Consider the following 14,465-nt stretch of genomic DNA (forward strand, 5'->3'; position numbering starts at 1 on the left):
AAGAGATGGCAGCCAGCTTTACAATTTGTTGCTATTGCTTCTTTGTTTTGCTATTCTGGTGAAGCTGTTTTTTTTTTTTTATAACATGATGGCAGCATTTGTAAATGAAACAAAAGAAGGCATTAATGGTGCTCAAAGAAGGGGGGGGGGGGTGTCTGATTCCCGGAACAGCCTACAAGTGCACATCACATCTCATCGAGTGTATTCTCGTTCATTTGACCGCTGTGCTTCGCGCTTATCGACTCGGCGGTTGACGCTCGCGCGTTTAACTAAAACTTATGAACCCCCCCTTACGCAGGGGTGTCTGTCTAAGCAGGCGTTTGGTGCGTAGCGACAATACAGACCCGAGCTAACGGGGGTTTCGACTCGCTCCCATGCCTAGCCATATGTGGCTGAGCCCTGTCCGAGGAAAAGGGGCTCCAGGGCGTTGAGCCGATGCCGGGTGATTGAACCTTTAAGCCCCCCTCTGATAGAAACCCTGGATGCGGGCTACAAAGCCTCGAAAACTGTCAGTGGTGACCTCCTTCTCAAACGTAAAGACCATAAATAGTACGAGCGACTACACAAACTGTGAGCATTTGGTGATCATCCCATGACCATTACACCCCACAGAACACTGAACACCGTAAAGAGTGTTGATCAGATGGCGACCTTGTGGAACTATCAGATGAGGAACTGTTGGCAGACTGGAAAGATAAGAACGTCATCCAGGTCATCATCATCACCATCATAAGCCTGATCACGCCCACTTCACGACAAAGGCCTCTCCCATGTTCCGCCAGTTCAACTAGGTCGTGTGCTTGCTGCTGCCAATTTATACCCCCAAACTTCTTAATCTAATCTGCCCACCTAACCTTCTGTCTCCCCATAACCCGCTTGCCTTCTTTGGAATATCACTTAGTTACCCTTAATGACCAGGGGTTATCCTGTCTACGCGGTACATGCTCGGCTCATGTTCGTTTCCTCTTCCAGGTGGAACGCATCAAAATACGAAGAGAGAACAAAGAAATTCTAACGAGACACATTATACTTACTTTTGGATCGACAACACTTCCCGCAGAAATTGTTACAGGCTACCTTAAACTGCCCGTGAGGCAATACATTCTCAATCCGCGGCGCTGCTTCAAGTGCCAGCGCTTTGGCCATGACACTCAGAGCTGCCGAGGGCAGCTTAGATGCGCAAAATGTACCACGGGACATTCAGCAAACGATGAGTGTAACTCACAAGTTCACTGTGCCAACTGTGAGGGTGATAATCCCACATATTGCAGGTCATACGTGGCCTGGAAGAGGGAAACAGAAATCATCATGATGAAAATGAAACTAAACATCAGCTTTCGCAAAGCGAGACAGTGTGTTTCCCTGTATTTTGCAGGGAACACATCATACGCCTAAGTGGTGCGAGGAGGGTCTCCAGCACTATGGTCATGGAGGAAGAATGGCAGGAGGAGAAACTCATCTCCTTGCCGCGCCGCGATTGTGTCACCCCCAGGGAGCAGCGGCGGACGTCGTGACAGCACCGCATACAGAACCACAGCCGAACTGCCGTGCTAGAGCAGCAGATGCGAGAAGCATCTGCTGCTCATTGCACTTCTCAGATACGCTCGCTGAACCTCTCATAAGCACTTCATAAATTTGAAATTCACACAGCCTGATAAACTAGTGCAGAGTATGGCTGATGACACTGGCCCGACAGTCCCAACATGGGTGTGGTACCGGTTAACCTAGGGTCGACTTTGGGGACCCAATGAAGTTATCTCATCATATCATGTGGCTTACACTGCCAGAGGCCAAAATCTGTCTGAAGCTAACAGCAAGACTGCCAAGGGTAGTGTGTCGATTTAGGTTTCAGTAGAATGCGTGTAAGATTTCTGATACATTAGTTGAAAGTTTTCTAACAAAGTTTTTCGTTCATTTTGCCGAGTAACAAAATGCAACAGTGATATCTGCGCGCACGCACTTGCACACATTCACACAGACTATCGCCTTCTTAATATCTAGCACGCCTTAGCCCTCGGGCTGCTATCCTTATTGCAAACTCCTCAAATTTTCTATCACGAACAACGCTGTTTTTTGTTGTTATTGTTCTGAACCAAAGATGCCGACGCTGACACCGCGGAAACCAGCATTTCAACTAAACGAGCTCTTTAGTGCTGTAGCGTCAAAATGCAACCGCTTTTTGCAGGTCAACGTTTGCTGCTGTCTGTGCATTTATACCACAAAAATACTGTTAGCCAGTGAGCTGTATATGCAATTAGGAAATCAATTTTGTTGAAGCAGAGTCACAGTGTAATAATTTATTGACATCTATGTACATCTGTATAACCAGCGTAATAAACTAGCGAGGCTTCCCGGCAATACACATGCGGATCGAGTTGCTCACGAGTGAGCGCCTTGGCCCATCCTCCGCGAGCGCCATCTGTCACATCAAATGAAAACATCCCAGGCGGCGAACACAATCTGGATGCAGCGCCGGGTGCAGTGTCATCCCCTAACTTATTTTTACATCGTGGTCGCGACGAAGCCTACCCAATGTACGCGTCTGTCCTGTGCCTCTCTTGAGGCCATGGACACCATTGGACCACTGGCGCATGCTGTGTCTGAGGAGCGGCGAGGTCCCCTCGACCGCTTCAATAAAGACAAAACTCTATTTACAGGACCTACTTAAGGCCCTGTAAAATCACTTTTCTTTCTTGACGCACAGCGCACTCACTCATTCAAAATGAATACCATATTACAATGGAATGCTAGAGGACTCATACCGAACCTCGACGACATACACAAACTTCTTAGCAAAGTCGGTCCAAGAAGTGCTGTGTGTTCAGGAGATGCATGTAAACCCTATACACACGAATTTTCTGAGCCAATATGTTATCTTTTAGAAGGACCGCCAGTATGCTCTTGCATTCTCTGGTGATGTTGCAATTGTACTTGACAAAAATGTAGCATGTCAACACTTTCCGCTCCAAACGGCACTGGAAGCAGTAGCTTCTCGAGCTGTTATTGGAAAGAAACTCATCACAATCAGCTCACTATACATACCACCACACAACCAGCTGCATAAACAGGACAAACACGAATTTTAATCATTTACTGATGAGTTGCCCGAGCCTTACGTTGGCCTCTGTGATTTTAATGCTCATAGCAGCTTGTTGGGGGACTCTCGCATTGATACGCAGGGCCGCCTCATTGAAATTTTCTTTTTTCTATGGGAGCATGTTCACTAAATAAAAATAAAGACACCTTTTTAGCCTCGCAAACAAATCTTATTCATAAATCAATCTTAGCATCATATCTCCATCAATTTTACTTGAATTTAGCTGAAAACTGATTAAAAACTCATTTGGGAGTGACCACTTCTCAATACTACCCTAAACACAAAAACAAGATCAATCTCCATCGCTGGCTCCTCAGTGGGAACTTCATAGAGCCTACTGGGAGGAGTTCCATAACATTGCTCATATCTTGTAGACTGAGATGGCTTCTTCAAGTATTGCCGCTGCTGTAGAGTATTTTACCACTTTTATAATTAATGCTGCTTTTAAAAGCATACTTGAAGTAACTAGGGCAACAAGCAAACGTGTACCCTGGTGGAATGATGAGTGTTGCAAGGCTCGGAGAAAATACTCTAAGCGTGGGGTTTTTTACGCGACTGTCCTATAGCAGTGAATCTTATAAATTTCAAGCAAACCAAATCGCAAAGCCACAGAACGCGTCGCCAGGCTAGAAGGGAAAGCTGGCAGAATTTCATATTCGGCATTAACTTTTATAAAGGTGGACCAAAGTATGGAATAGTGTGAGAAAAGTACAAGGTCAACCAGGTTATTCGGTGCCTTTAGTGGATACCCAAGGGGAAAGCCTGAAAGACCTAGCTGACTCTCTGGGAGCACATTTCCAATATATATTCAGCTTGACACACTATTCAGACCACTTCTAAAGGTACAACTTGTGAATGACAAAGGTTAGATACCGGTAGAATATCTGCAAATAGTGAGGTGTATAATTAACCATTCTGACTAGCAGAGCTACAGGTCACGTCGAACAGCTGTAACAAATGTGCTTTAGCTTCTGATCGCATTATGTATGACATGTTAAAGCACTTACCCCAGGAAGCACAAAAAACATTACACTCTCTGTACAGTACCATCTGGTTTTCCAGCGATATCCCCTCCTCATAAAAAGAAGGTAGTCATATCCTATTCTCATTCTTATATGAGACTACTTTTTATTCTTATATTGAAACAGGGCAAGGATCCGTCCTTCGTCATAAAATACAGGCTGATTGCGCTGACAAGTTGCTTGTGTAAGCTTTTTGAAAAAATGATTAACCATCAATAAATACATCTTCTAGACACATCAGTGTGGCTTTCGAGAAGGTCAATCCTCCACTGATTACCTCATACGTATTGAGGCGGAAATCTGTGAAGTTTTTGTACGCAAGCGATCTTTTTTTCTCACATGGCCTTGACATGGAAAAAGCATACGACACAATTTGGTGGTTCGGAATACTGAAAGATCTATCTCACTTAGGTGTAGGAGATAGAATGTTGACAATAAAAGTTACCTATTGAATCGCACTTTCCTAGTCCGAGTGGAAAATGTGCTTTCACGGACATTTGTTCAGGAAACAGGAGTACCACAAAGTGGCGTCACCAGCTGCACTCTTTTTATTGTTGAAATGATTTCGCTGCGTCTGCACATCGCAAGGAACATGTTGCACGTATGTGGATGACGTAAGGTAAGCTTTAGATCCTGCAACTTGGCAGCTTGTGAGTGACAGGTTCAGCTTGGTTTAAACAAGGGGGCAAAATGGGCGGATGAAAATGGTTTCCGCTTTAAAGCTCAAAAAAACACGTGTCCTTTTCACGAGAAAGAGGGGCCTGCATCACGATTCCGACATGCACCTACAGGGTCAACTCCATCTGTATAAACAGAACACAAGTATTTAGGCTTCATTGGAGACACAAAGCTAACTTTTGTGCCACACATAAAATATATCAAAAAAACAAGTGTATGAAAACAATATATGTCTTAAAGGTCCTGTCACATTTATCATGGGGCATTGACAGAAAATGTCTCCTAAACCTGCACAAAAGTCTTGTACACACACGACTAGATTATGGAGCCATAGTCTACCAGTCTGCCTTCCCGAGCACATGAAAAATTCTTGATCCTGTCCATCATCTGGGCATTCGCCTCTCTACAGGTGCATTTCTTACAATCCCTGTTGAAAGCCTATATGTAGAGTCGAACGAGTGGCCGCTCCGCCTTCGAAGAACTTGTATGTCCTTGTATTACTTGAAAGTAAAAGCAGATAAGGAAGAACCGACACACTTCACAATGAATAATTTGCCCAGTTCTGCCCTTTTTGATAACCGGCCTTTGGTGATATAATACTTCTCACTTCACATGACAGGTCTAGCTGAAGAAACCTGTGTGCCGCTCCTTGAAAACGGTCTGCCTCCTGCCGCATATTCGCTGCTGAGGCAGTGGCAGCTCATTGACTGTGATTTAACCTTTGTAAAAGTAACATAACACGCTCTTATTGCATATATACAGTAGACTCTTGGTAAACGAAACCTGAAGGAACCGGGAAAATATGTTCTATTTAACAGGAGTTCCGTTTACTGAGCTTTGAACATGGGTGCAGAATACAAGCCCGAAACCAAACATTGCAGAGGCAATAGTTTTGTTTAAGCAGTAGTTCCGTTTAACAGATTTCCGTTTACTGAGAATCTACTATACGTACATACTTTGTCAAATTGCAGCTCAAATACTCCTATTCTGAATTCTTTACGGATGCTTCAAAGTATTGCACTGTTGTGTTCTATGCTGCCGTTGGACCATCTTTTTGTGATTCTGGTATTCCGCACCATAATTGAAGCATCTTTACTGCATAAGCTTACGCGATCCTTGGAACTGCAACGCGCAGTTATATCCATGGATTTTTCGAGCGTCGTTACAGCTCTAAAATCTCTGCATGACCACAAAAATCTTGTCCTTGTGTCACTTTACACACTTTTATGCATGATATACACACCCAAGCAACACATAGTACACACATAGTACACACATAGTACACACATAGTAGTGTGCTGGGTGCCAGGTTACCGTGATATTGGGGGAAAAGTCTTGGCGGATTAACTTGCTGCATCCGCCCAAGGCAATGCTGTCGCCAATACACCCATAGCTGCCCATGCGCTTGACTTGAAGCCTTTCCTTCGATGGAAGTTCAGGGCGTGTTGGCAGCAGTTATGGGATAGGCAAACGCAAAACAAATTACTTGTGATTAAACCGAGAGATGGAAATAGGCCAACAGTATCCAGATCACGCTACACACAAGTAGCGCTCACTCGATTACAAATAAGAGACACACACACTACACATGCATATTTGTTGTCTGGGGGCGAGCAACCCATCTGTGAGACATGTGGGAAAGCGTTTGCGGTTCTCCATATACTTGTTCAGTGCAATGAATTACACTCTCTAAGAAAAAAGCACTTAATATTACCCTGCCGACAGCAACTTCCATTACATCCTGTCATGTTCATCGATAGGGATCCTCTTTTTAAGCTTGAATCACTGTTCATGTCGAGCGTGATTCGTAGCACAACCTCTGTACAGAGGATAGTTATAGTGCGAGAATAAAATGACATAGAGACAAGGACACGAAGGACACTCTCTGTGTCATCGTTTTATTCTCGCACTATAAGTATCGTCATGCCATACCAACTAGCCAAAGCTGCCACATTTCTGTATACAGGTCGAAGCTGCGGTGGTCACATTAAAGACAGTACCTGCCTCGTTGTCCTTGGGCTCAAGGGCATGTATTCACGAGGCATTTGTGCTAATTTCATATCTCTCCAATCTAGTTTTACTACCACAAACAGTGCCTATTATTTCTGCTACACACATTTCACGTCACTTCCATGATTTTAATACTTGCATGTTTGTCATGCAAGGTTCTTTTAGATGTTTAGTAAGAAGAGCTCTCTAAGGTTCAAACCTACGAGAGACTTAACGAAGGGACAAAGCCGTTTGTACCAAAACTCAAACAAGAAGTTTAATTGAAAAGTAAAAAGACGAAAATCCCCCATAAAATGAAACAACTAATAAACAGTTCACTGGACACGGCGAAATCCATCTATCAACACTCAACAAAGAAGTTCAAGGTGTTCAATTGAATCTAACATCCGAATGGGGCTGAGCGGTGGAGTAGGGCAAGATATCTGTTCGGTCTCACCCACACGCTGAATTCGGCGACAATGAGCAAACTGGAATGCGGGGATTCGGACTTCAGGACGCGGGCAGGACGGGGATGAAGGAACGCTGTCTTCTGACGACATGTCGAGAAACCAGACCGGAACGTGGTGGCTCTGGCTTCAGGAGTGTGGACCTGTCGGTGACGAGAGAACGCAGGCTGGTGGCGATGCGTCGGGGAACCAGGGTCAACCTGGCCAAGCAGCTGGGCGCACAGCTCAGGCCCGTAGCCCGACGGCTGTTGCTCGCCTGTTGGAACCAAAGTCCGCAGGCCCTGGGTAGGAGTTCAGGACCGAATGGCCACGGTCATCTCGAGCGGGAACGTAACGGCAGGAGGCCCCGGCCAAATGAAGTCCTACAGGCCCGGGTCCGACGCCCAACGGCCCATCTTCAGCGCCCGGCCCGGTAACGACCTTCCGCTTGCCCCGTCTTCTTCGAACTGCCCTTGATCTGCTCTGCTCAGGCTTCTACTTCCGCTCTGGTGCACTTGTCTCGTCCTGATTGGAGATTCTGTACTTTCGTGGTACCCAGCCATTGGGCCTTGAAATCTCCGTGGTCTATGATCATTGTTTACCTTATCTTTTATTTCGTTCACGGGGTGCCACGCGTCCTCGTGCATGCGACGTCTTCACTGCTGTCGTCATCGTCGTTGTCTAGGCAGCACCGCGCTTACACTCTGTTTTCTTCTGTTTTTGTGACGCGCACTTTCCAAAGGCGCGCACTTTTAACGCGCACTTCACTCATCACTATGTTTTAATCCAACTCAAGGTGCAGAATTTCAGGCCTCTTTACAGCCACATAACAGTATCATAGTTCATATCCTTTCTATCGTATAAAACCATGCACCATTGCTATTTTATCATCATTGTCCATGGCACTCTTTGGCTATACTATATGGTCTTTGCGCCATTAAAACTCGTATACAATTGAAGACGGATATATCGAACCCACATATATCAAATTTTCGGGTATTTTGAACTCTCAAGTTATCCCTTTAAAGTTTCTTTGTTGAAGTATAGAAATTAGCACGTTTATATCAAATAGTATTGTTACCCGCCTTTAGATATATCGAACACTGCTCGAGCCGGAAGGCGCATTTTGGCACTCGCTGCACCCCGCAATCTCTGCGCGGCCCCGTGCCTCTGTCCAAACCCGAAATGCTAGAAAAAAATAAGGGCGAGAGGGCTTGAACTGCACGGTCTCCATTTTGCGAAACTGCTTCTTTTTTTTTTTCTCTTTCTCTCATGCTTTCTCCACGTACCCTTCGGCTTGGAGAACAGGAACGAATGAGTCGACGACCTCCTCCTTTCGCCTCATCTTTTATTTTTTTGTTGCTGTTTTGTGAGTTTTGAGCAGCCAACCACAGCTTGCGCCTTTTGCTGTTGCTCTCACCGCTAACCATCACCTTGCGACTACTTTGTTGGCGCAGTCCGCTTCGGTTGTCGTGTGGTCTTTGTAGCACCGCATGTGGAGCATTCTTCTTTTGCGTGCGTGGTCTGCAAAGCCACTGCTGATTCCTTTAATTGTCGACTTCTCGTGTAGCTATGGCCAGCGTCGTGAAGCACAAGACCTTTGACTTTGCGACGCCGTTAAAGGCTAATCACTGTGTTGAGGCGGGCGTGGTATGCCGAGTCAACCATTGCGGACGACTTCAGGATACCACGGAGCACTTGAGTACATTGTTGAAGAACAATGCAGATAACGAGGCCAAGGTGGTGGAGCAGCATACATTGAGAGCCTGTCGTGTGACGGCAGAACTTGCAGAAATCGGTGAAGACGGCAATGACGAGCGTTTAGACGATGCGTTTCAGGAGTTGTCGTCCCTCTTCTCAACAGCTATTCCACACAAAGTCTCTGTGGAAAATTTCGTGGAAGCGGACTGCAACGTTCAGGCCATTGTGACCCTCGCTGACGAGGACATAGTAGCTGCGCTCGCAGGGACCCGTATGCTCAGGCCAAGCGCTCTAGTGTCGAGGAGGATCGTCTGGACAAGGTGCTGGCTACACACACGTACTCCACCGCTGAAATGGTGGCAGCGTTCGGCGTGTATTTGCCGTTGTATCGGCTACATGGAGGAAACTGGGCTGTTGCAACTGGACAGCCATGATATGATCGAGACGAACGTCTTCAACTTCATTTAGAAAATGAAAAAGCAGGCCAGGATAAGCGTTTTTTTTTTCACGCAAATACATTTTGCTGTGGCATGTGTGCAGTATTAGTTGTCATTCCTGAATGCGCCTATTGTAGGTGATGGTCTGCTACACCTAAGCTCTCGGGGCCTGTATTTGTTTATATTGAATTTGCAATATATTGAACTAATTCGCGATCACCTTCAAGTTCAGTATATCCGTGTTTGACTGTATCATCAAAACTTATGGACAATCTCTCCGAAGAGAACCCTGATGCATGGGTGCAATAGCTGCGCTAATTGCACCAATTCGATACTATTCATCATAGTTGCACTGACCTGCGTCAAAACCATGAAATTTCGCTGAAATTGCGCCACGCTGCGGCAAGATGCCCGACCCACCTCAAAATTTTCTCAGTTGCGCTATCTTGAGCAGGAAATCAAACAAAACGTGCAGACCCTAACCCTAAACCATGGTGTAAGTTATATACTCATTAGGCAGGGACACTCGCGAGACGCAATAGACCATGTAAACATAAGTGATGTAGCAATGCCGTGTGCCCATCAGTCCGCTAACCATAGCGGATACATTTCGGCGAGACGATGAAACTTCAAGCAAAAAAAAAAAAAAAGCGTTCCCATGGCCATCGACACTTCTCGGGGAAAAATGAATTTCCCAGTCAGCAAACGCGGTATTGCATGTTAGAATGTATGCCGCGTTTTCTACATGCGAACAAGGTCAACGTGCGTCAAATGTCGTTCTTGCCAGCCACCACTTTGGTTGCCATAGTAACTGCTCAAAACACGTTTTTCTGGCTTGAAGTTGCCTCGTCCCAACGATAGATATCCGGCACAGGACCAACGGTCGCACACCATTGTTACTTTATCTAGTCGAACACGCCTTGCAAGCGAGCAGAGAAGTTGTGCCCTCAACCTCACCTCTATCGAGCGAAGAAAAAGCGGGGGGGGGGGGGGGGGGGGGGGGGGGCTGTAGCAGTTCGAAAATTGCTTGGCCCTGTTCAAACCCACGCAGAATGGTGCTTAAGCCACCTTTGGTGCAATACACCGGTGTCCTGCAGAAACGTATAATATGATTTGAGAAGTTGTGCCCTCAACCTGACCTCTATCGAGCGAAGAAAAAGCAGGGGGGGGGGGGGGCTGTAGCAGTTCGAAAATTGCTTGGCCCTGTTCAAACCCACGCAGAATGGTGCTTAAGCCACCTTTGGTGCAATACACCGGTGTCCTGCAGAAACGTATAATATGATTTGAGAAGTTGTGCCCTCAACCTGACCTCTATCGAGCGAAGAAAAAGCAGGGGGGGGGGGGGGGAGGGGGGCTTTAGCAGTTCGAAAATTGCTTGGCCCTGTTCAAACCCGCGCAGAACGGTGCTTAAGCCACCTTTGACGCAATACACCAGTGTCCTGCGGAAACGTATAATATGATTTGGAAGGGGCCGTTAGCACTAGTCATGGGACACAGCACATTTCGTTCAATTACTCATACGTGAAGCACAGCATAATTAAGTACTGCTGTAATCACTGACGTCTGAAAAAGTTACTGGCAATGTTGGAGCAGCGCATGACATTCTGCCGCCCTGAAAAATAAAAAAAACATATGAGCCCATTTTTTTTTTCTGCCACCCCTATGCCTCGGTTTTACGAATCTTCTGAGTTCCAAAGTCGCCAGATTGGCAGAGCGCCATTTGAATTAGCAGAATCTGTCGAAGAGTTCAACAGGCACAGCAAATGCTGATGTAAACTTCATCATTGTTGGCTCAGTGGGGTAATTTAGAATACTATATTTATTGATATAGCAGTGCTCTTTCACCCTTCACGATTTAGGTTGGTTGAATGTCTTGTGCATGCATTTTTTTCTAAATATAAGGCTTCTTTTTTTACAATGCTACAAACTTGGTTTTTCATGATATAAATTTTTTTTGTTTCCGAAACCTGCTCCTAAAGTGGATTTTAGTGCTCCAAAAGTAACATTTGCTGCTTCAAATTCAATTTTGGCTGTTGCGTTCTGCATCTGAAAAAGTTACTGGAAATCATTTGTAGCAGCGTATGACAATTCTGGCGCCCTGAAAAAAAAAAAAACTGTGTGTCAGTTTTTTTTTTTTGCCGCCCTTATGAATTCCCGGAATTTCAAAGTCGCCAGCTTGGTGAATCCACATTTGAATTCGTAGAGTGAGACACCAGAAATTCTAATGTGGAGGTTATCATTATTTGCTCAGTGGGGTGGCTTAAAATGCTTTTATTTAAATAGCAGTGCTCTTTTACTATATGAATTAGGGCATGTTGAATGCTTTGTGCATATTTTTTTTTCTAAATGTACTACTTCTTTTTTATAGCTCCAAATTTGGTATTTTGAGATAAAATATAAATGTTTTGTTTCCCCTAACCTTCTCCTAATTTGGATTTTTGTGCTCCAAAAGTAACGTTTTGCTGCTCCTAACATTGTTACAAATTCTATTTTGGCTGTTGCACCCCTACTGATGGGATGTGGGCAGCAGCTGTGTGCACAGCGTTGACCCGGCAACGTGGACATAGGCAGTGTCTGCTAGTCTGCACTCGCTCTCCCCTCCTCCTCTAGGCTTCCCCTCCCCGCGGTGTTTACACGTCTGTTGTGCATGTGCATTTTTTCTCTTTCTCTCTCCCCACCTGCTTCCCACTCTCTCATCTCTCAACGCCGATGCAGGCCACATCTGCCAGTGAGTTTTTTTGATTAAAAAAAATAATAATAAAAATTATGGACCATCTTTACGAAGATAACCTTAATGAGATGCGAAGCAGCTGCCGTGGTGCGCATGGTGCTGACCCAGTTGAAACAGGCATCGACGTAGGTGCTAAAAGAACAGTTCGAACTGAAACTCGGTGTAGCGTTTACTCAAGGAAACATTTATTCGAAATGCAAAAACATGGGAGGTAGGTTCGGTTTTGTGTAAGTTTCATTGCAGATAAACGAGTCAAAATAGTAGACAGATTTAATTTTACATCTGCAGCAGCCGTACGTGTAGTGACGTGCCCGGGTAGCGCGGACACCGCTAGCCGAGCCATAAGTCGGCGTGAAGCCCGCGAAGAATGACCCGACAACGCGTAGTTCACAAACAGCAAAAAGCCCCGTTTAATGCCCACCGATGCCTTTTATACAGAGTGGGGTGCCACCTCCCAGTTACTAGAAGCAACAGGTGGCGTCCTCTACAGTACGGACGCAGCCTCCCATTGTGATTGGCTGGCAGGCTCTGTCCATATGACTGCTGCGGACGTGCATATAAATCTGTCTAGTGTTTCCACTCAACGTGTGGTCAAGTGTTGCGGGTGGTAGAGAGAGTGAAGGGAGAGAGAAGTGTGTTGAGAGCAGGCAGAGTAGCCCGCTGCTGCTGCGAGTGAGGATGAAGGCAACGCGCGGCTGAAACTCTACCTTCTTATCAGCGCTCCAACACCTGCAGCGAAGGGGTTCGTACGAACATACGGGATAGCATTACACAGGCTTGTCATAGAGCTGCTTCACATCTAAAAAGTGACTCTTGCACCACAAGGGTGAAACAATGAATGCGATAGCAGGAAATTGTAAAGTCATACAAAGTGAGGCTTGCAGCTAACCCTTTCGGATGCGATCTCACGTAGCTGCAAAACGCAGGTGTGCGAGAATGCGGCCCATTCAAGGAGAGCAGCACCTTTCGCACTATCTATTCGTGATGAGAATGCAGCATGTAGAAGTGAATGCGAGTCGCCCGCTGATGGCTACCAAGCAAGCGTGCGCCAGCGATCGCGGCCACACCTTCAGAGACAAAGTTTATCATTTTTGCACGAGGGACACCTGCTTCCTCCCTCCTTTTTTTTTATTTTCATGCTCTTCCAAGATGGGTGGGAGTGCTTCCTCTCAGCTTCGCCCTCAGGTTTCTCGGGTGGGCGTATTGGATATTATTGCAGGTTCCTTCAGAGAGGTGGAGATAGGCTAGATGGTTTCATCTCTGCTTTGTCCGTGTTCGTCGCCCCGCACTTTCACCCGCGGATAGAACATGCACTGCACGGGGGCATGTTATCAATTTGGATTTTAAACGGATCACAGGAACAGCAAACACTTGTCTTAAGTGTCCATATCATTTTTCTTCGTAATAAAGGGGGATACTACACAGTTCAGCTGAGTGTTTGAAAAATGCATCGTTCAACAAAGGATGTTTCACAGTCAAAGTGCTTTGAACAGGGCTAAATCTGTTTTTAATGCTCTTACTGCTCTAAGCTAGCTTGAAAAGGCCCTTGTGGCTGCACTCCAAAACATCTTTCTGGCTGTTCCAAGCCTGTTATAACAAGCACTTTTGCCTGCTCCCAGGACGGCTCGCAAACCCATGTGCCCTGTTCCAACCCTGATAATGGAGATTCCCTACACAACTCGGGATAGACATCTAAGTGAGTTGAGCGGGCGAGTGTGGAACCAGGGAAAATGTATCAGTGCCATGCAGAACCTTGAGGAGGGTCCTGTGGAACCTTTAGGTTGCAGAGAACTAAATTTGAGAACTCCTGACTTAGTTCATACTTCTTATTATATGATGTTACTCGTAATGTTAAAATTGTGTAGATTGTGGATTACTGTAATGTAATCGATGAGTATAAAGTGGCTTATGTCAGTGCGGCTTTTGCTTGTGGCTGCATTCTGCGTAATAGGCAGCATGTTTTACCTAAACCACGAGCTATTATGCGTGTGAAATGTTTATAAACTTGCCATGCATTCACTGTAGTGTAAGTAATGTGTGTGCTTTTCATAATTTATAGCGGCTTTTTTAAACCCAGAGAAAGTCATCATGGCAATCACATGTTCTGATGCCTGATGGCAGTGAATGCTTGTAGCACGCATTACTGCAATATTAAATGTTGTTTTGTGAAGCCTGCATACAAGATGCATGTGTTTGTGAAGCATGATGTTATTTTGACTGCATTTTCAAGCAGAGGAAGTTATTCGAACTATGTTTGCAAGAAGACGTGTGGTTGTGTTGTAGAACATCGCGTTGCTGTGCAAATGGCCTGGGTTTGGTCCTCACTCGAGCCTAGACATTTTTTATTATTTATTTTCTTTGCAC

General features: G+C 45.5%; 1 protein-coding gene across 2 annotated transcripts in view; it reads left to right on the forward strand.

The window, feature by feature from the left end:
• The window catches only part of SMC3 (structural maintenance of chromosomes 3), a 310,016-nt gene that overhangs the window by 236,495 nt on the left and 59,056 nt on the right, over positions 1-14,465 (forward strand). The window contains exon 28 of one of the 2 annotated variants that reach the window (XM_037426551.2): positions 1,376-1,659. The exons of the other annotated variant lie outside the window; for it this stretch is intronic. Within the exon in view, the coding sequence (XP_037282448.2) occupies positions 1,376-1,633 (258 nt within the window). The 3' untranslated portion in view covers positions 1,634-1,659. Of the gene's footprint in view, positions 1-1,375; positions 1,660-14,465 lie in introns of those variants that run through there. 2 annotated transcript variants of the gene reach the window in all.

Source organism: Rhipicephalus microplus, chromosome X (assembly GCF_043290135.1).
Source record: "Rhipicephalus microplus isolate Deutch F79 chromosome X, USDA_Rmic, whole genome shotgun sequence".
In the NCBI taxonomy this organism is placed as follows: Eukaryota; Metazoa; Arthropoda; class Arachnida; order Ixodida; family Ixodidae; genus Rhipicephalus; species Rhipicephalus microplus.